The sequence below is a fragment of the Thamnophis sirtalis genome, unplaced genomic scaffold (assembly GCF_051295495.1).
Source record: "Thamnophis sirtalis isolate CommonGarterSnake01/CBP01778 unplaced genomic scaffold, rThaSir2_p1.2 scaffold_5, whole genome shotgun sequence".
In the NCBI taxonomy this organism is placed as follows: domain Eukaryota; kingdom Metazoa; phylum Chordata; class Lepidosauria; order Squamata; family Natricidae; genus Thamnophis; species Thamnophis sirtalis.
The window spans coordinates 128197742-128222085 of record NW_028261385.1 but is presented as its reverse complement, the minus strand read 5'-3'; the positions used below and the strand labels follow the sequence as shown (position 1 = coordinate 128222085).

Sequence of the window (24344 nt, the reverse complement as noted above, 5' to 3'; positions counted from 1 at the left end):
TTCAATCTAGCCTGCCTAAGGATTTATGTGATCCAGGGCAAGTAATATTAATAGTTGGAACCCTGAGAAGATAGTCATCTGCAATTTGTGACAGAATAACAGGAGGGAGATCAAAAGTTTGCATAAAAGCTCATATCTCTAATGTATTACAGATTTTTGTATTTAACAGAGGTGCACGTTTTGGAATATTACTTCACATTTCACTCACACAAGAGGAAAGAGAGATGACCTGTGTAATCAATAAACTTTTTGACATCAAAGAAAATTAAGAAAAGTGTATTAGCTGACTTTTAAGATTAATATACAGAAGATATAGCTTCTGTTTATTAAAAGCTAGTACAAATATGAAGGTACTAGATCAAACAGAAGTGATGAATAGAATGGGTGTCAAGATTGAGAGAAGGGTAAGATATTTGGGTGTTAATTTGACAAATATGAATGATATGAATTGCATGTTATTTCAAAAAAAAAGTTTGTTAAGATATGGAATGAAGTTAAAAAAGGCTGAATTTGAAACAGAACTAGGTACAAATGATGAACATATTATTTCTAAAATGCATAAAATGTTTATTAAAATGTGACACAGAAGAAGTGAAAGAATATTTAATAAAATGAGCTAAAATGTGGGTTATAATATATACAAGAAACAATGGGAGAATATGTGCCACATTATGTTTACAACCTTAAACAGAACTTTTATAAATTTAAGTTTCACTGGTGTATTTGTTCCTGGAAAAATTGTCTAAAATATATAAAGGCATTTCGACTATAAGTTGGAAATATGACTGAGGGGTCTTTTTATCATGCTTGGTAGACATGTAAAAAATGGATTCAAATACGCATTATTTCAGATTTTAAAGATTAATATACAATTCAACCCAGAGATGTTTCTTTTGGGACTGATTGACAACCATGGAACTTTGTTTTTATATGCAATAACAGCATTGAGACTTTTATATACACAATGGTGAAAGGGTTGACATGACATGACCCACAATGGAAGAAGGGATGGTGAAGACAATGAAAGTTGTGGAGATGGTAACATTGACAATGAAAAGGTGAAATTATTTGTAATGCTGACTGGAAACTCTTTTTGCATGAAAATGAAACACATGACATGTATTTGATGACATATGAGTGATAATTAAAAAAATAATAGAGAATAGAGAAAATGAATATTATTTCCTTGAGTAAGAGGTTAATTTAAATTTATACCTATAAATGTATAGCTATACCTAGAAGTAAAAGAAAATTGGGAGTCATTTCTTTATATTTCCTTTCCCTTTCTTTTCTTTCTGAACTATTTGCTTTCTCTTTCTTTTCTTTTTCCTTTTCAATCTTAATTATTGGTTTCTTTTAGTTTTTAATCTTTCTAGTTTAAAAAAAATCTAATAAAGTTATCACAAAGACAAGAAAATGAAGGGAGAAAAAACAGCTGTTATAGTACCTTCATAGGTGCAAGCTGGATGGGTGTAATGCATGAAGGATCCACCATAGGCTTTGGCCTATTTGCTGTGTCTGCCAGCAAACTATGCCATTGTTGAGGTAGTCCGGTGAATTTTTGTTCTCTGTGATCAAATCCAGTGTGTACCCTGTGTTCAAAATTGGAAGGGCCAGAAATTTCAATCTTTTTCTTTTTCTTTCCAAACATGATGGAAAAACCTGAAAAAAAAGATAAAATGTGTTAAGATATACATTACTAAGAAAACATGGCGTATATGTTGATGACTGGATTGCAAAGATGAAAAGAAATGGGCAAAAAGCTGGCAATATATAAACAATACAAATTCATTTTACTGCATCTCTCTCTCTCTTTCCTTGCTTTTGCCTATTTTCCACCCTCTTTTTTGCCAGTTTACATATTTTCCCTCAAGTTGAAATAAGTGATACGTATACTTGCTGTAATCTAGAATGGACTGGGAGTATACTAGGTGCCAACTAAACTGGAAATTGTCCACAGTAACAGACAGGCTATAGGCCCAAGAAAGCTTACTCTGAGCAGCCCAAAGCAACTCAACCACTCAACATACCAATTTATTTTCAGGCACTAGATGAAACCATTCAGATGAACCAGCACTCAGAGCCCAACATCACAGATACTCATCAGGACCTAAAATATCCTAATCAAGGAGCATTTTTTCCGTGCTTTAAAACTTAGCAAAGAGCAATGAAACTGGGTCTAGAAAATCTCATACTTGAAGAAGGGTGACAACAGCCCCTGGAGATGAAAATGGAGGCACCGTCCAGAAGAAACCCAAATCACAAAAACTGAAAAAGGATATATTATTTATGTCTGAAATAATTCTAAGAGCGAACACAACCTATTGAAAATTGATTCAAAACTGTTTTTAGCTAAGCTAAAACTCTGGAATCAGCAATAATACTTTAATGTTCAGAAAAAAATTGTAAGCTCAAAATTATTAGGGAACAAAAATGCAATAGAATAGGTGCAGAGTATATCTCTCTATCCAGAAGACACTAAAACAAAATAGTGTAAAACTTTCTCATGATTTCATCAGGAAACTGTTATTAAGGAGCATAGCGGTCGTGACAGGGAGAGGCAGATACGGCGGGGACCTTAGGGCTGGCCATTACCGGGGAAGGAGGGTTCGCTACATTACAGAGATCCCTCCTTCCGGCCCTAGGAGTCCCACTCCAAGACCAGATGGCGCGAGTAGTCAGGACCCTGGTCTCAGGCTGTTGTCGCTAAATGCCAGGTCTGTTGTCCACAAAGCTCCCCTCGTCCGGGACTTAATTGTTGACGAGAGGGCAGACCTGGCATGTATTACTGAAACCTGGCTGGGCACAGAAGGAGGAGTCCCCCTTGTAGAGATGTGCCCAGAGGGATTTCAGGTGCTTCATCAGCCGAGAGCCCAGGGAAGGGGTGGCGGTGTGGCTATTGTAATCCGGGAGTCTCTGTTACCTCGTAGGGTCCCTGCTCCGGAGCTTGTCGGGTGTGAGTCTCTGCTGATAAAGTTGGACCTCAAGGGTCAAGTGGGTTTGCTGCTAACGTACCTGCCTCCCAACTGCGTTGCAGCATCCCTCCCCTCGCTCCTCGAGTCAGTAGCCGAGCTGGCAGTTGAGTTCCCCAGGCTTATAGTTCTGGGGGATTTCAACTTGCCATCGCTCGGTGAACGCTCTGATGGGGCGCAGGAGTTCATGGCTTCCATGACAGCCATGGGCTTGACCCAAGTAATTCGGGGCCCAACCCATGCAGCGGGTCACATGCTCGACCTCGTATTTCTCTCGGAGCAGTGGATGTGTGATCTTGGTCTGAGGGGTAATGAGATCATACCCCTGTCGTGGTCAGACCATTGCCTACTGAGGCTTGACTTCCGGAGGCCAAACCCCCACCGTAGGGAGGAGGAACCGACCAGGTGGTTCCGCCCCAGGCGACTTATGGACCCTTTGAGGTTCCAGACGGAGCTTGGGGTTATTCCTGATACCCTCGCCCACAGTTCGGCGGAGACTCTGGCTGCCGCCTGGTACTCGGCGGCGTCGGAGTCTCTCGACCGGATTGCGCCACTACGGCCCCTCCGGGTCAGTGGATCCCGGAGAGCTCCCTGGTTTACCGAGGAACTCCGGGAGAAGAAACGCCGGAGGAGATGCCTAGAGCACCAGTGGAGGTCCGATAGGTCCGAGGTAAACCGAGCACTCTTAACTACCTGCACCAAGGACTATGTCCGAGCATTAAGAACTGCAAAAAGATCATATATTTCTTCCTTGGTTGCGTCCGCCGAGTCACGCCCAGCCGCCCTGTTCAGGATAACCCGCTCCCTCCTTAATAGGAGGGATGCGGGAGACCCCTTGCAGGGTAGGGCTGAGGATTATGCTCAATTCTTGGCGGACAAAGTAGCTCGGTTTCGATCGGACTTGGACTCCACCGCAGTAGATCCAGCTGAGACACAGGAGGATCATTTGCCACATCAGTTCTGGGTTGAGTTCCAGGAAGTTGCCTCTGGGGATGTGGACAAGGCCATCCGAGCTGTAAGTGCCTCCACTTGTATTCTGGACCCGTGTCCCTCCTGGCTGGTGGCTAACAGCAGGGAGGTGACACATGGCTGGATCCAGGCGGTTGTCACCGCCTCCCTTCGGGAGGGGCACTTCCCCGCCGTACTCAAAACGGCGGTGGTGAGACCCCTCCTAAAGAAACCATCGTTAGATCCAGCCATCTTAAACAACTTTCGTCCTGTCTCCAACCTTCCCTTTATCGGGAAGGTTGTTGAGAAGGTGGTGGCCTTTCAGCTTCGACGGGCCTTGGAGGAAGCTAGCTATCTTGACCCCTTCCAGTCCGGCTTCAGACCTGGTTACAGCACAGAAACCGCTTTGGTCGCATTGACCGATGATCTCTGGAGGGCCAGAGATGGAGGCTATGCGTCCATCCTGGTTCTCCTTGACCTCTCAGCGGCTTTCGATACCATCGACCATGGTATCCTTCTGCGACGACTGCGGGAGGTGGGAGTGGGAGGCACTGTTTTGCGGTGGTTCTCCTCTTACCTCTCGGACAGGTCGCAGTCGGTGTTAGTAGGGGGGCAGAGATCGTCCCTGAGGCCCATAACATGTGGAGTACCTCAGGGTTCGGTCCTATCCCCCCTACTATTTAACATATACATGAAACCGCTGGGCGAGATCATTCGGAGGCACGGGATAAAATACCATCAATATGCGGACGATACACAATTGTATCTGTCCGCCCCGTGCCAACTCAATGAAGCGGTGGACGTGATGAACCGGGGTCTAGAGGCCGTTAAGGACTGGATGAGTGCTAACAAACTGGTGCTCAACCCGGATAAGACCGAGTGGCTGTTGTGTTTCCCCCCCAATAATTTGGCTAATACACCAACGCTTAGGCTGGGGGGTCAAATTTTATACCCCTCAGATAGGGTCCGCAACTTAGGAGTCCTCCTGGATCCACAGCTGACTTTTGACCACCAGCTGTCAGCTGTGACCAGGGGGGCATTTGCCCAGGTTCGCCTGGTCCGCCAGTTGCGGCCCTACCTAGATCGGGGGGCCCTCACAACAGTCACTCGAGCCCTTGTGATCTCTAGACTGGAATACTGCAATGGGCTCTACATGGGGTTGCCCCTGAAGTGCATCCGGCGACTACAGCTAGTCCAAAATGCAGCCGCGCGAGTGATAGTGGGCGCACCTCGGTTCGCCCACGTTACACCTGTCCTCCACGAGCTGCACTGGCTGCCTGTTGGTCTCCGGGTGCGCTTCAGGATAATGATGACCATCTTTAAAGCACTCCATGGTAGTGGATCTGGGTACTTGAGAGACCGCCTTCTGCCGATTACCTCCCTAAATCGACCAATCAGATCGCACAGACTGGGCCTCCTCCGAATTCCATCTGCCAGTCAATGTCGACTGGCGACCACACGGAGGAGAGCCTTTTCTGTTGCTGCCCCGACCCTATGGAACGAGCTCCCCATGGAGATCCGCACCCTCACCACGATCCAGACCTTCCGCGCAGCCCTCAAGATCTGGCTCTCCCAGCAGGCCTGGGGATAGGCTTCCAATTACCCGCCCGAGTGTTTGATTGCTGAATGAAAGTTGTGTTTTATTATTTTTCTTTTGTTCACAAAGTGTTTGTTTTGACCTTGCACTTCCCCTCCCCTGTGGTTGTAAGCCGCCCTGAGTCCCCTCAGGGAAAAGGGCGGCATATAAATCCCAATAAACCTCTAAACCTCTAAACCTCTAAGTATTAATATAAATTCTTATATAAATGTCAAATAAAAATATATAAAAATAATAATATATTTTTCTCATTCTAGTCAAAGTCCATGATGAATTTTCCCTTAAGAATATAATTGCTAGACAGGAGGTATATCAATATGATTGAGCAATGGAACTGTAGGGAATTCTCTAAACCAGGGGTCCCCAACCACAGCCTGGTTCACAACCAGGCTGTAGGCCAGCACGATTGACTCGCACTAGTGGTGGGCCAGAGTGCACCCAGTCGAGCTGCATGTGCGCCAGCCTGCTGGTCATGCAGCCCGGTTCCCCTCTCCCCCCCCCCCAGCTGGCCCACCAAGCCGCAAAGGTTGGAGACCACTGGTCTAAACCAATGAAGGAAAGAAAAAAAGAACTGATCAATTAAAGGGTGGGAGTTTATTACGTCTGTGTATCACATAGGGCAGGGGTGTCAAATCAAACATCGATTTCATCAGAGTTGTCCTTGACCTCAGGGAGGATGGGGGGACTTGGCTGGGGGATGTGGCCAGCTCGACATCACTCATCTTGGGGGAGCCAGTGGTTGCCCGGGCATGGTTGGGGGTGAATCCATTGTCTCCAGCAGAGGAAGGTAAGACCAGGGAGAGCGCCAAACCCTTGTCCTCCAGAGAGCCTTGCTGTCTGCTGGTGGCCAAGGGCTAAGGCAGGACTTCCTTCCTTCCCTCCCCCCCTCCTCCTTCATTGTTCTTTCTTCTTCCTTCCCCTCTTTCCTTCTTTTTCCTTCCTTGGTCTCTTCCCATCTTTTTCTTTGTCTTTCCCTTTCTCTTTTCCTGTCCCTTCTTGGATGCTCAAATGCAAAAGGGGAAATATTTCTCCTTTCATTTTGTTTTGCTTTTAGTTTGTTTTGCTAGCCCCCCCCTCAATGCTCCATTTTCGCTGGCAGAGGCACTGTAGGCCGGTCCCTTGCCATTTCCACTGCTGCCTTGTGGGCCAGAACTAAACACCCTGAAGGCTGGATGCTGCCCACAGGCCTTGCGTTTGACACCCTTAACATAGGGCAATGAAAGAAATATCTTTTATTCTGGTGGCAAAGTTGCACGGCTTTCACACAAACAAATTTTCTGGATGCTCTTTTCTTCTGAAAAATAAAAAAGAGATGCATAAAGAGTAGAACAGCACTGATGCTATCGTCACAGCATTTTGTTTGCTGGTTGGCATTAAATTTTAATAGAATGGAAACTCATGCACTCCAGAAGATATGGGTCTCAATTTATGCTATGAAGCCTTTTCATGCAGATTTCTATTATTTGCTTGAATTATTTTTAGTATATAGATGGAACTGTTACTTTTTGTTGGTTCTCATAATGGTGATGGTGATGATGTAGCCCTCATTTACCTTGTCCTTTGCAAACTGTAAATATATTTGCTTCTGTTAGAATTGCATATATAATTCTTTACGCTTAAATTTTGGGGCAGGAAACCTGTTATTTCCAAATGTTGCTGAAAACAAGGACAATAATAATTTCTTAAATGCAGTTCCCAGATTCCATCATCAATGCCCATTTTAGAAAGAGTTGCCAGAAATTCTACTTGGAGAGCTACAAGTTCCCTGCTTGTGGCCAAAACAGAACCTACAATTTTTATAAAGAAATCTATGCCGATGGAGTTGGCGACTTTAGAAGAAAACTGCCAGTCTTTTGGACATCCACCCTGCCCTTATTTCCCACAAATCTGTTAAGTTAATATCTGCAATCACTTTGGTGGAGTATGCAAATGATTTCCTAAAAAAGAAATTGTACGTTAAAAGTTCCACTGTGGATACACAAAATCACTGGGACGCTAATCAAATCAAAGGGACACTCCAAGTGAAGTCCGGAGAATGAGAAATGGGATCATTTTTCCCCTCATCAATTTTATCAGATCATGAAAACTATCATTTTCTGGAAAACACCTACTCTGCATGTAGCATGTCTTCCAAGATTAAAGGAATTAGGTCTTCCACCCCTCTGTGGGAGTAGACACCAATCTGAACAGCAGCTGAAATTAGTTCCATGCAGTCGTTCTGGTCCAGAGTAACACAGGAAAACCTCTTTCACAAAACCATTCATCCAGATTTTGAGAGAAAAAGCTATGGTGGATAGCAGGGGTGAAAAGCTACCGGTTTGGACCAGTTTGCCCGAACCGGTAGTAAAAATCTACCTGTTCACCCGAACTGGCGAGAAAAAAAAAGCTGCTGGTTCAGGTGAACCAGTTTTTCTGATGATCAGTTGTGATGACCGATTTATATTAGCTGGAAAGCAGGATTTCCTGCAGATTCCCTCCCCTGCTGTTCGCTTACTTTTGTAGGCGCGCTCTGCGCATGCAGAGGGTCCAGAAACGGAAGTGGCGTGTGCGAGCAAAGCGCTCGCTCACGCTCACACTGCTACTGAACCGGTAGCAAAGGTAAGTGGATTTCACCCTGGTGGACAGGATATTGGTGTCCTTCAGTTCAAAGTTACAGAACAGCAGTGACTTGAAAAGCTGCTTCCAGACTGACCTGTGAGACAATCCATCATGGCTCTTATTTTCTTGGTGAGGGAAAAAAAAAAAAAACCTCTTGAGAGGCCACTTACTATATTTCTTGGTTGGGCAGTGGGCAATTGCTCCTCACTAAAATAGCAATTTTGCTTCTGCAAATCAAGCATTTTTTTTAAAAAATCCAGCACTGCATCAGTCTGTAATCACAGAACTATATGCGCTGAGGCTTAACAGCATGATTGCAATCCTCAAGGAGGATGTGAATTGCTAAAATCTTTAGCTTAAAATTGTGTTTATTTTGGCCTTCTGAAGCTTTTGCCCTTTTTGTTCTTTAAAAAGGGATTCGCTAGCAATAAGTGGGTCTTCTCAGAGACTCCGAGGCCAATTTCTGTGTTTTTGAGGCCCTGAGCAACAGGAAAAATAATCCCTAATATAACAAAATGAAGTTCACGCTCACAAACACACAAAAACAGAAGGGAGGGAGAGAAAGAGTTTCATATCTTGTGTATGATATAAACATAATGTATATTTCATGAACTTTATCTACAGGAGGAAAAATCAATAAAATTGACCAACTGGAAATATTCATAGAATTATTTATTTAACATGTTCTATGTATTCTTTTCATAATCATGGGCCCTTGCTGAACAAGACCATTGATCTAACAATATTATTTCTAACAGAGGCCAAACATTTCTGTAAAAATGTCAGATGGGATTTATTGCATTTTCAATGGATTGTTCAGGTTTGACTTTTGAGCAAGGATTATAGAAAAAGAAACAAACACTACACACTTAGATGGGGCTAATGATGCTCCAGGAGAGATGGGCCTTATTTTCAGACCCTTTTAAAACTTAAGTCAAATTCAAAAAATTAAAACCAATTCAGATTCCAGACAGAAACTCAAGGGAGATGTGCACTGCCCTACATATTCCAAATATTGGTGGTTTCAATTGAAGCTATAAGTTCCTGCCTATTAATTTTTTTTTAAAAAACCCTTTTTGAGTAAAGACACTTCTTTGCAGATTGAGGACTTAATGGTTCCTGCCTATCAATTAGCTGACCTTGAGCAAAACAAGTCTCTTTGTTCCATAAAGAACATTCATTCCTGATAACATTCTAAAAGCAAGAAAATGTGAAGAATATCTGAATTCTATTTTCAAAAGTTTAGCACAATCAGAAAAAAAGGTATGCCATATCAATATTTCTTGATGCACCAAATATGACCAAGTATATATATTTAATAGCATTTTAGAAAGCAAATAATGTAACCCTTGGATGATGTCAGCAGCAATGAGATTTGGGGGTTGAACTGGTTCCCCCCCCCTATAATTTCCCAATCCTTTTCTATGACATAAAGGTAAAAAAATAAAGGTTCCCCTCACACATATGTGCTAGTTGTTCCCAACTCTAAGGGGCAGTGCTCATCTCCATTTCAAAGCCGAAGAGCCAGCGCTGTCCGAAGACGTCTCCGTGGTCATGGGGCTGGCATGGCTAAACGCCAAAGGTGCACGGAACACTGTTACCTTCCCACCAAAGGTGGTTCCTATTTTTCTACTTGCCTTTTTATATGCTTTTGGACAGCTAGGTTGGCAGAAGCTGGGACAAGTAACTGGAGCTCACTCTGTTATGTGGTGCTAGGGATTCGAACCGCTGAACTGCCAACCTTTTTGATTGACAAGCTCAGAGTCTTAGCCACTGAACCACCATGACCCTTGACTTCTTCATAACATTCCTCTTTTTGGGGGGAGGGGGTAGAAGCAAGCACTATACCAAAAAATGTTTCTGCTAAAAGACAGTGGTACTGATGGAAATAGTGAGCAGTTTCCATCACTCAAATGGTATAGTTACACCAGCAGTTTTAGACAAATAAAGAAAGACTGTCTCTATCTAAACCAGAGGGGTCAAACTTGATTTCATTGAGGGCCACATCAGGGTTATGTTTGACCTCGGAAAGCCAGGGTGGGCTTGGCCAGGGTGGGCATAACCAGCTCGATGTCACTCATGTTGGGGGCACCTCTGGTGGCCAGAGTGTTCTGCCAGCGAAAACAGGCTCCTGAGCTATGTTTTCGGTTGCGATGGCCTCCTGCAACCCTTTGCCAGCAAAAACAGAGCTCGGGAGGGCTGCATGTGACCCTCCCAAGCCCCATTTTTGCTTGCAGAGGCACTGCAGGCTGAACTGCTGTTTCCAGCCCCAAGGGCCAGATCTAAGCATCCCCCCCCTGGATCTGGCCCCCAGGTCTTGAGTTTAACACCATTGATCTAAACTATGCTATACCTAGAAATCATGGCAAAAGGTAGATTCTGGAGGATAGCAGTAGGGTACCTGTGCAGAAGCACATCACCTGCTCTGAGTTCTTAAAGTTAGCCTACCATTTGAAATGCAATGGGAAAAGGGGGATTATGGATCCAATTGCTGAGAAATGCCACCACCTCTCCAGATGGTTTCCCTTCTGGAAAAGGAACACTCATCTATGCTATTCACATAGACAGCAAAACATTTTGCAAAAAGTAAGTAATTTAGAAATGAATCAGATTCCAAGGACAGAATTTAGTCCAAATTTAAACCAAAACCTCCTCAGTAAGAAGGACAAGAAGAGAGTGGCAATCGGGAAATCCTTAGAGCATAGCAGCTCTGTAACAACCAAAGTTTGAGGTTGTTTTCTTGGGAAATCCTTCCTGCTAGATAGATGGCTTGAAGCACTAGACGGCTAGCTTGGATTTCTCCTGCCAAAACACTAGGCACCTCGCCATAATTTGAGGTTCTGATACCAACAACAATTCTTTTGCACTTTCCCTCATTCTACCTTAATCACTGGTTTTGTTGGCTTGTTGGCATTTTTGGTTGACTCTTTCTAAACTACATCAGCCTACACTCTGCTAGCTTGTACAGTATGATTTAGATACCAGGTGCCTCTCTACATCTGTGGCTGTTATTGGTCAAACATCTTCAGAGTTGGCAAACACGCTCTTATTATAGAAATTTTTTTTTTGAAGGGAGGGTATTGATTGTCCAGACTTTTTGCTCCTGAAGCTTTCCAATCATAGCCTTCAAGACTCCCCCACTCCCCCTCTTTGGGTATTAAATCGACACATCAATTTTCCATTACAACTTGAGCACAGATAGTTCTTCTGCTCTGTTTGTCATACAAGATTTCTTGCCGCTGTAAGCTTTCCAGAAATGCTGCATTGAGGGACCTGATAGATGGGAAACATGTTACTGTAGCCTTGTTTAATAAACAAACTGTGGGCGAGAAATGGGCTGGGAGGAGAAAGTACAGGAGGCAGAAAGTCCCTGGATGATGAAACCATAAGAAGACTGTCTCAAAGGCACGCACAAAGGGCTAGAGAGATCCTGTTTACTAATCTTCTAATATGCATCCTCCAATGTAGGTTCTGCCTCAGCAAACAACAATACCTTGTTGCTTGCCTCCTCTTGTGGAAGGTGAGCAACACTGGACCTAATGACTATATGGATCAGTGGTGGGATTCAATTTTTTTTACTACCGGTTCTGTGGGCGTGGCTTGGTGGGCATGGCAGGGGAAGGATACTGCAAAATCCCCATTCCCTCCTGATCAGCTGGGACTCGGGAGGCAGAGAATAGATGGAGGCAGGGGCAGTCAGAGGTATTTACTGGTTCTCCAAAGTACTCAAAATTTCCACTACCAGTTCTCCAGAACTGGTCAGAACCTGCTGAATACCTCTGGTATGGATGGAACATCTCAATAAAATCCTAAACATGGAGGTAAGACTGGGGTGAGGTGGGGGGGAGAAGCCTCAAACTGAAAAAGCAATAGCCATGTGTCAAAGAAACAACCATAGGAATATCTATCAAGTCAATAGGAATCAAGCTCAATTCAAGGGAGATTTTTTGCCATACCTTTGTAGATCTGGAGGACACTGGGTGACTTTGAAGCTCCTTTCCAAACCTTATCTTTTTATGACTCTCAATTCATAAGTCTACATACAGACCATTTATCCCTATCCTGAGAAGAGAAGGGTGTGAATCACGTTTGTGTCCAGTTATGCAAACAAAAGCCATCTCAATTCATACAAGTTTAGTATGATCCCACACACTCATGTCTATCACTGTCTGCGTGCACAGGGTTACAGCAGATTTTGTGCTCCCTTGCTAATCTGCTGGTATGTTCAAAGCCTAAAAATCGGTTGTCTCCCCCACCACCCGCTCCCCAGTGTTACAGCCAAAAGCAAACACTGAAACAATTCCAAGCCCAGCGCTTTCTCATTGTCAGGATTTCTGCTAAAACACACAATACCTTGTTAATTGTTGAAAATGCCTTCACTGGTCACACCACAGCACAACGGGATGACCCAGATGGTTGTCCCATGAGAAACATCTAATAGAGACTCACAACAAAATAAATTTAACTTTTTTTAAAAAAGCAAAGACAATGTGGGTTTGTACAGCGAGGCAAAACGCTGTCCGGGAATTAGCAAAGTAAACACTATTGTCTTTCTGAGTACATCACTTGCTTTGTACATTCTATTTCAGCTTTTCTTAACTTGGACCCATCCAGATCAGGGGTGGATTGCTGCCGACCTTGCTGCTGATTCGCTGTGCGTGCGCACGTGTGCAGTTGACCGTAAATTGTTCTGCGCATGCACAGAACATGAAAAAATTACTAAAAAAACATGCCGGCAACCAGAGGAACCAATTCGGGGGCGTGGCCAGCCAGGGTTGCTGCCAGTTCTGCGACCAAGGCCAAAATACTACTACCGCTTCAGACTTGACATAAATAAGCAGATTCTGCAAATGATCTCTTCCTGGAGAGGAGGACGGATGTACTAGATTTCTAACTTGGTGAGAATTTGAACGCGATAGCCATGCTTTAAGGATTCTCACATTTTGTGTGGGCTGCCTTCTTGACACTCCTCTTTTTTTTAAAGGGTTTTCAAAAACATTTATTGGTTCAGTTGAAAACAAATCAGAATCTGAGCTTCTGGAAAAAATCACTTGTTCTTGTCTGTCTTGTATCTTTCTTCAAATTTCACTTTAGACTCTTGCACGCCTTACATTTCAGGGCAGGATCTCCAAATACATCCTGGTTGACAATGGTTTTGTCCAGGGGAATATCAACAGAGTACCTGGTTGGCATCAAGTGGTTGTAATTGTAAACTTTAACAAAGGACTTGGTTTTGGACCTTCTACAATCTTCTTCTTGCCCATACTGGCTGTTACTTTGTGAGGGGTAATGATCGAAGTGCCATCATCAATGTTCTTAACAATAACAGCTTTGTGTCCAGAATAGCGTCCAGCCAAAACAAGAATTACCTTCCCAGGTTTCATAAACTTGCCCATTTCAAAGGTATGACATTCTTCTTACCCCCTGATAGCTTTGTGTTCAAAGTTAAAGCAGTATCATTTATGCAGGTTACTAAACAAAGAGAGGAACATGCTGATGTTGTCTAACAACTATGTAAATATGTTGCCATAGTAAATATAGAGCTCCTACTTCTGATTTAAAGAACATAGCATGCAAACCTACATCAGGAGAAGTAGGCCAAGTCTCATGCTTGTGTGTCAAATCATGTTATGCCATTTGAAATAGCTCCACCTTGGCTTTTCCAGTCATTGCATCTTCAGACCACCTAGCTGACCTTGACCGATCCTGAAAATTAAGCAGGATTGTACCCAGTTGTATTTGGAAGGGAGACCATGAAGAAATTCTAGGTCTGTGGGCTAGACTGAGAAGCTGAAAAAAAATGCTTGAAGAAGGCAGTGCAGACTATTTCCATATTGCCGTCAAGAAAACTACAGAGATGTATTTTTGCCCAGGAGCAGAACTCAGCTCAAAGAAGTCTACAGTTTACTTCAGAATGCAAGCTGACTTTCACTGAATACTTTTCCCAACACATATAGTAGTTCCAAAGCACACCAATACAAACTAGACCAGACTAGCAAATAATGCCTCTGTGAGCAAAACTAGCATGCCCGGGAGAAGGTCTTAAATAGGTGGTTGAATAAATCTGGGGGGAATAAGGATATAAATGGCTAAGAGATATGAAGGAGAGATTTCACACAAACACACACTCTCATACTAAAAGTCAAAGGGGCACTTGAGGGGGGAGAGTACAAAGTACATGGAGTACTTACCTATATGGAGTTCCCACAGCCCGTTTCCAAGAAGGAAGATTGTAGAGGCACATGACCTACCATATTTTTTTGGAGTGTAAGACACACCTTTTTCCCACAAAAAAGAGGGTGAAAATCTGGGTGCGTCTTATACACTGAATACAGCATTTTTGGCCTCCCGAAACCCCCCCCCTTTGCAAAAATGCCCTGCAGAGCCTTTAGGAGGCTTCCAGTGTGTTCATGGGGGCTGGAGAGGGCAAAAATGAGCAAGAAAACGGCCTGTTTCTTGCTCGTTTCCCCCCCCCGAGCCCCCAGGAAAATTCTATAGGCCTCCTGAAGGTTATTCATGCCACCTTTCTTTCAAAAAACGGGCCCGTTTTCATGAAAAACAGGCTGTTTTGGGGAGGTCTGCAGAGTGCAAAACCTTTTTAAAAAAATTTGCCTGCAAAATCTTGGTGTGTCTTATACTCCATTGCGTGTTGTACTCTGAAAAATATGGTAATCCAGCAGAGTCATTCTTCTTTAAAATTTAATTTTAAAAAAAGTCTTGATATCTAGTTTTTCTTAAGCATGGCAGATTTTGGACAGTATGAGAACACATCCAGTCTCATGAATAGAACCTGCTTATGGTGGCCAAGCCCCCAATTTAATCATTGGAGTACTTGTACAGCATGTTCCATATTCAAGTAAAATCCATAAGGCCATACAGTATTACAGGCATTTGCAGCATATTAAACAATGCTTTAAGAATTCTGTAACAAACAAAATTCTTCAGTAGCTTTATAACCACATCTATAGTATGTTAGGGATACCCAGGTTAAATTGTATTCTATGAAAATAGAGACATTTCATAGACTTTGCAAACTTATTTAATGGAAGGTATTTCAAAGCTTTAATGTTATTTGGGCAACATTGGGAGAAGTGGAGGGAGATACATCAGAGCATTGGACGTATGTTTAGCTCACACACCAGCAATGAGCCACTACAGCAGGTGCCACTGTAAAAGCATTCTTTGGATTACACCTACAACCACTATTTTTTTTTTGTAAAAAAAAAATATTTTTTCATTTTCATAACATATAATTACTTGTATACTATTACATAGCCCGCATCATTTTTGTATTATTAAATCTTTACATTGATTCATCTTACCATCAACTCCCAAAACACAATTGTTAGCTATTCTGTTCTCCATACACCATATTTGTCCTTATCCCTCACTTTCTTCTCTCTCTCTCTCTCCTCCCCCTCCCTTCTTCCTTTCTTCCCTCTGTCTGAGTCTGATATTTATTCTCCTTTAATAACTGCTCAAAATAAATCACTTGTAAGAAGCTTGCAATCAGCCAAAAGTTTTTCTTTTCCTCCTGCTTTTCCAAATTCTGATTTATGGCAGTTGGTTAATTAAAACTTCCCGCACAGTCAAGGTTAAGTTATCCATTATCAGTAAAAAGCCTTGTTTTCTTGATTACATTAACTGGAAGGAATTCAAACAAAGTAAAAGTAAACTTTTCGGGATATTGGTTTCCATTTCAAATTCACAACCAAACTTAAAGTTTATGATTGAGTACATTTGTCACTTCTCTGCTTTCTATTCTTCTGCCCGAAAGCGTTTCAAACAAAGAAACTTGGGGGGGGGGGACTAGTGTTACAACCCTCCACCTTCCTTTCTTCCTTTTTTTTGGGATGGGGAAAGAAAGTCCCGATCTGACCATCAATATTATTTATGTTCTCAAGATTTCTTTGCCTTTTCCAGGTTTAATTTATAGTTGTGGGTTAGATAAATTTTCTTACCAGGTCTTTTATCTCTTCCACTCCCCTCCTGTTCCATTCACTTTGACAAAAAGTCAGCATCTTTTCAGCCATGTTGAAGGCTGCCACCCTGGCTCTGATTCATAGGCAAATCCCTGACCTGCGTGGGACTGTTGATTCCCTCTGGGTCTGATGAGACACTGTCCTTCTTCGCCCCTGCCTCCAGTGGGGGTTCTGATCCAAAAAAGGATCCCCGGAGTTGGTTTGTCAGACAGGGTTAATGTGAGACTCTTCAGACCTCACATCCCCCATATCTGTCCAGCTGGAGAACTTCCTGTCCTACAATCACTACTTATGTGCCCACTTCCATGCTTGTCCAGAGCCCATTAAACCATCAAATTGCTTTTAGTGCCCATAGAGACTTATGCAGAAGAAAGGACCTACATCCAGGGAATCATACTATTCACAGAACAATAACATATTGTTTTATTTAATGCAGCATCTAGAATTAATGAAACTGATTTCCAAGCAGGATAGAATAGTTACCAAGTCCTGAAAACCATGGTGGGCTCACCCCTTCCCCTCGTTTGCATAAAGTTATAGAAGGGACTATTAATAGTCAGGGGAGAGAGATTTATGTTTCAGAGAGTGGATGGATGAGAACATGAATATATGTTTGCACTAGCCAAAAGGAACAAAATTAAATTTATTTCTGCATTAATAAAATGTATTTCTATTAACTGAACCTTCCTATAATTGAAAAAGATAATAATACTGTTGACTCAAAATGGTAAAATCAATTTATATTGCACATAAGCTCTAAAAGTCTTGAAAATTCACTCTGACTGTCAGTGAAGTGCAGTGAGGTTTATGGCCGGTGAGGCAAGCGGGCAAAAGCCGACCTATGTCTGCTGCCCTATGTCTGCCAGCGTCGGGGCTTCAGCGGGGCTTTCGGAAAGCCGCAACAAAGCCCTGCTGTGGCTTTCCGCCATAGAGCGGGACACGTCCCGCTCTATGGTGGACACGGTGGCGTGGCTTTAAAGTCCCGGCGCGGCGGCATGGCTTTAAAAAATAAAGTGCCAGCCCGCGTGCCAGCAGAGGCGGGTAAAACACACACACACAAAAATTACTTATAATAATACAAATTACAATTACTTACAAATTACAATAATTTTGAATTCCTCCCCCCTCCCTCCGACCCACATACCTTTTCCAGCTGTTTCACAGAGGATTTCAACTCTCCTCTTGTCTGCCATGATGAAAATGTAAAAAATGTAAAAAGAAAAAGGCAAGAGCTGCTGAAGTAAGGCTGGATTAGCTGCTGCCAGAGCCTCCAATGGATGACTCTGCTTAACTGTTTAAAAAAAAGGATCTAAAAAAAGTGCCCTTTACAGGAGGAGGCGAGAGAACCACGTGCCTCATCTACATAAGGAATTTTTCACCTTTTAACCCTTGCTTAACTCTGCTCAAGTGATCATAAAGATAGACTAAATGAGGCACGTGGTTCTCTCGCCTCCTCCTGCAGAGGGCACTTTTTAAGAGGCTTTTTTAAACAGTTAAGCACTAAGCAGAGTCATCCACTGTGACTCGGGCAGCAACTACCTCAGCCTTTTAATTTTTTTTTCTTTTCATGATGACAGTGGTGAGGCCCTGCCTCCCCTGCCTGCACGTTACTGCTGACTACGTATCAAAGAGAAGCAGCCATGAAATGTCACATCGTTCCACTAAAACAGGGGTCCTCAAACTTTTTAAACAGGGGGCCAATTCATGGTCGCTCAGACTGGTGGGGGGACCAGACTGCCTAGGTGGGTGTGGCTAGGTTGTCATGTGATTTGGTGGGCATGGCCAATTTAGCAGTCCATTAAACAATACACACAAATCGAACTTTAATTTGTTATCCTCCTGGGGGTGGAAAGCAGGTTAGTGAAGTGATGTGGCCACCTTGGTGAGGGGGGCATCTCTCTCTCTCTCTCTCTCTCTCTCTCTCTCTCTCTCTCTCTCTCTCTCTCTCTCTCCCTCTCTCTCTCCCTCTCTCTCCCTCTCTCCCTCCCTCCCTCTTTCTCTCTCTCTCCCTCCCTCCCTCCCTCCCTCCCTCCCTCTCTCTCTCTCTCTCTCCTGGAAAGGCTAAAAATGGGCCTGTTTTTGGCCTCCTGAGGCCTCCATGCATCCCATTTTTGGCCTCCTCGGCCTCCAGAAAGTGGGTGGGGGCTGATGGATAGGTGGAGCAATGTGGATGGAGCAGCCTTGTGGTCCTTGTGGGCCAGATTAATGGCTTTGGCGGACCATATCCAGCCCCCGGGCCATATTTGAGGACCCCTGCACTAAAATCACTGGGCTGTAAAAGGTCCCAGGTGTGCGTTTTCCTGTTAATTTCCAAATATATAGCTGTCCATCTTTCACTGAACTAGAGAAAGGTGGCTCTGACAAGATCACTTCAGGTTGGTCTTGTCAATTGTGTTTTATCGGAACAAGATGTTTCACTCACCCATTTATTATTTTGATGCTTTTCAATGAATTGTGTAATTCAGCACAGGGAACAAAAATGGTACAAATCTCTACAGTTAATCCTTGACTTACAACCAGTCGCTTAAGTTTGAAGTTATGACAGATCTCCCTGGGGGTACCTATGACTCAGTTACAAAGTTCCAAGCATTTACTATCGTTTTTTAGCAAAACTGGCCCACGGATTTGCTTCATGACTGCGGCATTCGATTAACAAGCAGAGTGGTTAATTTATGATAATAGAGGTAACTACTGCTTCAAAGGAAGTTATAAAATCAGTTCGGTCACACGAGTGACCCAATTTACAACTGTCACAACTTACAACCGTGATGGGCAGACTCCATTATGGTCATAAATCAAGGACTACCTGTAATGACTCTGATGCCCAAAGAATCTATGAAGTTCTGAAGCACAAATGCAAAAAACTCTCTCACTTGTCCATGTGCAGCGTGCATTATATTATAGCAACCTTTCCCTATTTGATGCTCATTTAAAAGATTGGGATTAAACTTTCAAAAATTTTGAACCAAAATGATGTGAAACTTTGGGAAGTCTAGTTCTAACAAACTTGAATGTCTGATCAATATAACAGTTACTCTACCAAACCAGAAGTAAACTGCATTGCTGAAAAACTCAGACTCACAAGTAAATGAGAAAAAGGTCCTTTTTTTCCTAGCAACATGATAGAAAAAATTAATTTCACTGGATTTTCAGAAAACCTTTTATAATAAAACAATTTAATTTAGTAATAAACTGTGGTTTATTGAACAAGCCACAATGACTTGCTTGCACACACAGCTAAAGTCATAAACTGCAGTTTACAGTCCTTCATTTGAAGCCAAAATAGCACGGTGATTTTGCATGACACGTAAATCCAGCTACAATGGCTGGAGATGCTCTTAGGTTTCAACAGGTCTTTAAAAAAAATGCAATAAAAAGTTTGGACTAAATTTGTAAGATGAGCTTAACTTGGGAATGGACAAGCAAAACAGAAGCCAGTTATCATTTGGTGAAAAGGGTTCAGGGTTTTTTTTTCACCCTGCCTTTATTATTTTTATAAATAAATTAGCTCAAGACAGCAGGCATATCTAATATAGTCCTCAACTTACAACAATTCATTTAGTGACTGCTCAAAGATACAATGACATTGAAAAGGTGACTTACGATCATTTTTCACACTTACAACCACTGCAGCATCCCCATGGTCACTTGATCAAAATTCAGAGGCTTGGCAACTGACTCATATTTATGAGGGTTGCCGTGTGCCTAAGGTGATCAGGCGTCCCGATTTCAGCGGGACAATCATGCTTTATAACAATTTGTCCCATGTCCCGGGGCGTTTTAAAAAAGTCCCGATTTTCTGGCTTCATGTTGAAAGCCCAGTGGATTTGCTTAAGAAATCCTAACCGGACCAAGAGAAAAGACACCCTGTCTAACCGCTCTCTCTCTGTGTCTCAATACTTTCAAGATATAATTAAAACATTAAAGCAAGAAAACGGACCCCCCGCGCCGCTTTTACCTCATTTTATAAGAAAAAATGACAAAGTACCATAGAGCTCCAGGAAATACTTGGCTAGAGAAGCCGCGAGTGTTACTTCCTGGATTTTCCGGAGGGGAGGGGCACGGAGGTTGGAAGTCTGCTCATATAGAAAAAATGGTGGCAAAGTTTCTTTGAAAAATATTTCCCTGACTAATTTCACCATTTAAATTTGCTCAGTTCTTTGTATTAACATCTACATCATTCTGGATTGACTTGGAATGCTCACTTGTGCCTGCTGGTAAGTGAGCTGGGTTTTTTTAAAAATGTATTTTAAAATAATATTTTATTTATTGTGCATAGGATTTTTTAAAATAGTGTTATTCTATGTGGATTCTTTTTTTTAAATTGTCTTAGAGTATTTAAAAAAATATTCTATCCAAAATAAATTGAAGTGAAACCATTTTTAAAAATTCTATGCACAATACTTTGAAATGTTTTACTTCAATTTATTCTGTGTGGATTCTTTTTTTAAAATTGTCTTAGACTATTTAAAAAAAGATTATATCCAAAATACAAAATACCAGCTGCAGTTATTCACTTAAGAACTGTGGCAAGAAAGGTAGTATAGTGACTAAAGTTACAATGACATTGAAAAAAGTGACTGATGACCATTTTTCACACTTAGCGACCATTTTCACACTTAGCGACCGTTGCAGCATCCTCATGATCACGTGATCAAAATTTTGATGTTTGGCAACAGATTCATATTTATGATGGTTTCAGTATCCTGGGGTCATATAATCACCTTTTGACAAAGTCAAATGGGGAAACTAGATTCACTTATGTTACTAACTTATCAGCTGCAGTTATTCACTTAAGAACTGTGGCAAGAAAGCTGGTATAGTGACCAAAGTTACAATGGCATTGAAAAAAGTGACTGATGACCATTTTTTACACTTAGTGACCTTTTTCACACTTAGCGACCATTGCAGCATCCTCATGGTCACGTGATCAAAATTTTGATGTTTGGCAACAGTTACAATTTATATTTGTAAATTGTAGTTATGTTGAAATAAAAAAAAATTACAATACTATTTTTGCGTTGTATGAAAAATTTTGTTGCTCCATATAAAATTTCTAATCAAGTGTCCCCACCCCACCCCGGTCAAAGGTGTCCCTCTTTACCAATCTGAAAATCTGGTCACCTTACATGTGCCAGAGTCATGGCATCCACTTTTCTGATCTTCTGACAAGCAAAATCGATGGGAAGCCAGATTAACTTTACAACCTCATAACTAACTTCAGTGATTCACTTAACAACTGTGGCAAAAAAGGTCATAAAAAGGGGCAAAATTCACTTAAACAACTGTCTCACTTTTGGGCTCAACTGTGATCGTAAGTTGAGGACTACCTGTACTCCTTCCTCCTCTATATTCTCCACAAGAAGAACCCTGGTTGTTGGCTTAGTCTGAGAGTGTGTGACTGGTCCAAAGTCACCCAGCCAGTTTTCATGGCTACAAAGGGACTAGAACTCTCAATCCCCTGATTTCTAGCCTAGTACCATAACCACTAGATCCATGATGGCGAAGCTATGGCATGTGTGCCACAGGTGGCACACAGGGCCCTCTCCACCGTGCATGTGCGTGCGTCTCCCACCGGCCAGCTGTTTTTCAGGTTTCTGCTGTGCATGCGCGGGGACAGGGGCGCACCTGAATGCGGGGTGGTCATGTGTGCATGCGCAGATGGTGGGGAGCGCAGGGAGTCACATGCATGGGCGCACATGGTGGTGGTGATACACACATGCATAGGGGTGGGTCGCATGGTGTTGCACATGCATTGCATTGTGGGTGTGCATGCATGTGCGCATGTTTTCGGCACACAGCGCTGAAAAGGTTAGCCATCACTGCACTAGACAAAACTGGCCAAATGAATTTTAGCTTGAATAGCCCTGGGGTTACGTGCTATACCGTAGGTCCTGTTTCAGCAAAGGGAAGCATCTGAATCCCTTATCTGGGGTTGCAAAAATATAGTTGGGATTGGTAGATACTCTGATGGAGACCACCTAGAAACTCCAGGGGTGTGTATGTATGTGTATGTGTATGTGTATGTGTATGTATATGTGTATGTGTATGTATGTATGTATGTATGTATGTATGTATGTATGTGTATATACACACACACACGAAATCCACAAAAACATGTATGTGTGTGTGTGTGTATGTATGTATGTATGTATGTATGTTCGTTTGTCCTATGTATGTGGCAGGACAGATTTTGCATGGTATTTCGTAGACTCCTTGGTTTTCTAGCTGGATTTTGCCTTTGGGGTTTCTTAAGATGATGGCTTTTTTTGGTCAGTGCTGAAGGCTGCCTGATATTATGCTTGTGGAGAATTTTGCTGATTTTATCTGTGGTGCCTTTGATGTAAGGGAGGAGGGCGATGCCATTGTCCTGTTCTGTGTCTCAGTTTTTTGGGGGAGTCTCCCTTTGGATTAGGTTGATAATTGTTTTTCTTTGGAATCCGTTGGAAATTAATACGTTTGTGAGAGTGTGTAATTCAGTTTTCAGGTGGTCTTTGTCAGCTAGGCGTTTGGTTCTGGAGATGAGGGTCTTGTCTACAGAGTTGATCTGTGCAGGGTGGTGATGGGATTGTGCGTTTAAATAGCGGTGGGTGGGTGTTTTTTTCTGGTAGATTGTGTGTGCTAGGGAGCCATTGGGTTTTTTGTAGATTAGGAGGTCTAGAAAGGGAAGTTGTTTGTTTGCTTCTATTTCCATAGTGAATTGTATTTTGGGTTGTAAGCTGTTGAGATGTGTGAGGAAGTAATCCAGTTTTTCTTTCCCGTGTGGCCAAATCACGGAAGTGTCATCAACATATCTAAGCCAGAGTTTGGGTTTGGGTTCAGATTTATCTAAGGCGTTAGTTTCAAAATGTTCCATGTATGAGTTTGCGATGACGGGTGAGAAAGGTGATCCCATGGGTGCTCCTTCTATTTGTTTGTATCTTTGTCCATTATGGATGTAGTATGTGTTGGTTAGGCAGTGGTTGGTTGTTATACCATACAAAATCTGCTCTTTCTTTTAACAGCCAGTGGGGGTTTGAGCTGATTGGGTGGGAGCTTGGCTGTGTTTAAAAAGACCAGAACTATTGCCAAAGCTGAACATTTTAACAACAGAATAATCAGAGAAGCCATCGAGATAGAAAAACGCCCACACAGCATGAACAAACGAGATGATACCTCCCGCCTACCAGCCATTTGGAAACCCGCCCTTATTGACAAACGAATCCCTAACATGAGGAATGACAACAGACCCACACTCACAAGAGCAACACAGGATGCCACAACGAAACATCCTTGCAGAAAGCAGACTAAACACTGATGATGAGACACGACCAAGGACCAGAAGCCAGACCGCAACTACATCATTAGCCACTTTAAACCCCTCCAATCCTCACATGAAACACAAACCCCCACCCAATCAGAATGCACCTCCACCCAATCAGAACACAGCCAAGCTCCCACCCAATCAGTTCAAACCACAACTGGCAGTTAAAAGGAAGAAACAGCCGATCTCGGCTGTTTCTTCCTTTTAACTGCCAGTTGTGGTTTGAACTGATTGGGTGGGAGCTTGGCTGTACATACATACATACATACATACATACATACATACATACATACATACATACATACATACACACACACACACATACACACACACACACACACACACACACACACACACCCTCTCTATGAAGTCAACAGGAATAAATTTTGTTTTGAAGGAGACTTGACTTATTACTCGTCAGATATGGCTGTTTCCCATTTAATGGGGGAACCCCCATATTCGGCATCTGATATAGGATAACTGTCTGTCTTGAGTTCATGGCAGACTGGATCAGCTGTTGTGCTAAAACAAATGTTGGCCTGGGTCCAGCATAAATGAGTACACTGAAATGAATAGACCTTAAATTGGTCATAGACTACTTTTCTCAGATTTCAATGGCTCTTAAACGTACTATGAATCTGCCTCTTAACTTCAGTGAACACTGAGGACGGCAACTGGATTTGCAACATGGACTGATTTATCTATGTAGCAAAACTCCTCCATAATAGTAGCAAGATTTTTATTCTGTTCGCAATTGTTTCCAATTCTGTTCTCTCCTTAGAGAATATATAACTCAGAATACCTGGCTGAGGCCACCTTTGTGGCTTTAGGGTTGCCAACTGTCTTTTATATTGTATCTTTTCTCTGAATTTTGCAATGAAAATCCTGGCTTAAAATTCCATGAAAATAAAATATAAATGAGGAAAAGATGCAGATAAGAATCT

The 24344-nt window shown here is 42.6% G+C and overlaps 1 protein-coding gene and 1 pseudogene across 3 annotated transcripts in view; both read right to left on the bottom strand.

Annotated features, from left to right (window-relative positions):
- Positions 1–24344, bottom strand: part of PAK5 (p21 (RAC1) activated kinase 5) — a 121853-nt gene that overhangs the window by 65388 nt on the left and 32121 nt on the right. For all 3 annotated transcript variants that reach the window (XM_087716865.1, XM_087716864.1, XM_087716863.1), the window contains one exon: positions 1448–1662. In XM_087716865.1, coding sequence (XP_087572991.1) covers positions 1448–1651 — 204 coding nt within the window. In that variant the 5' untranslated portion in view covers positions 1652–1662. The remainder of the gene's footprint in view (positions 1–1447; positions 1663–24344) is intronic.
- LOC106542678 (large ribosomal subunit protein eL27 pseudogene) lies at positions 13094–13511 on the bottom strand (annotated as a pseudogene).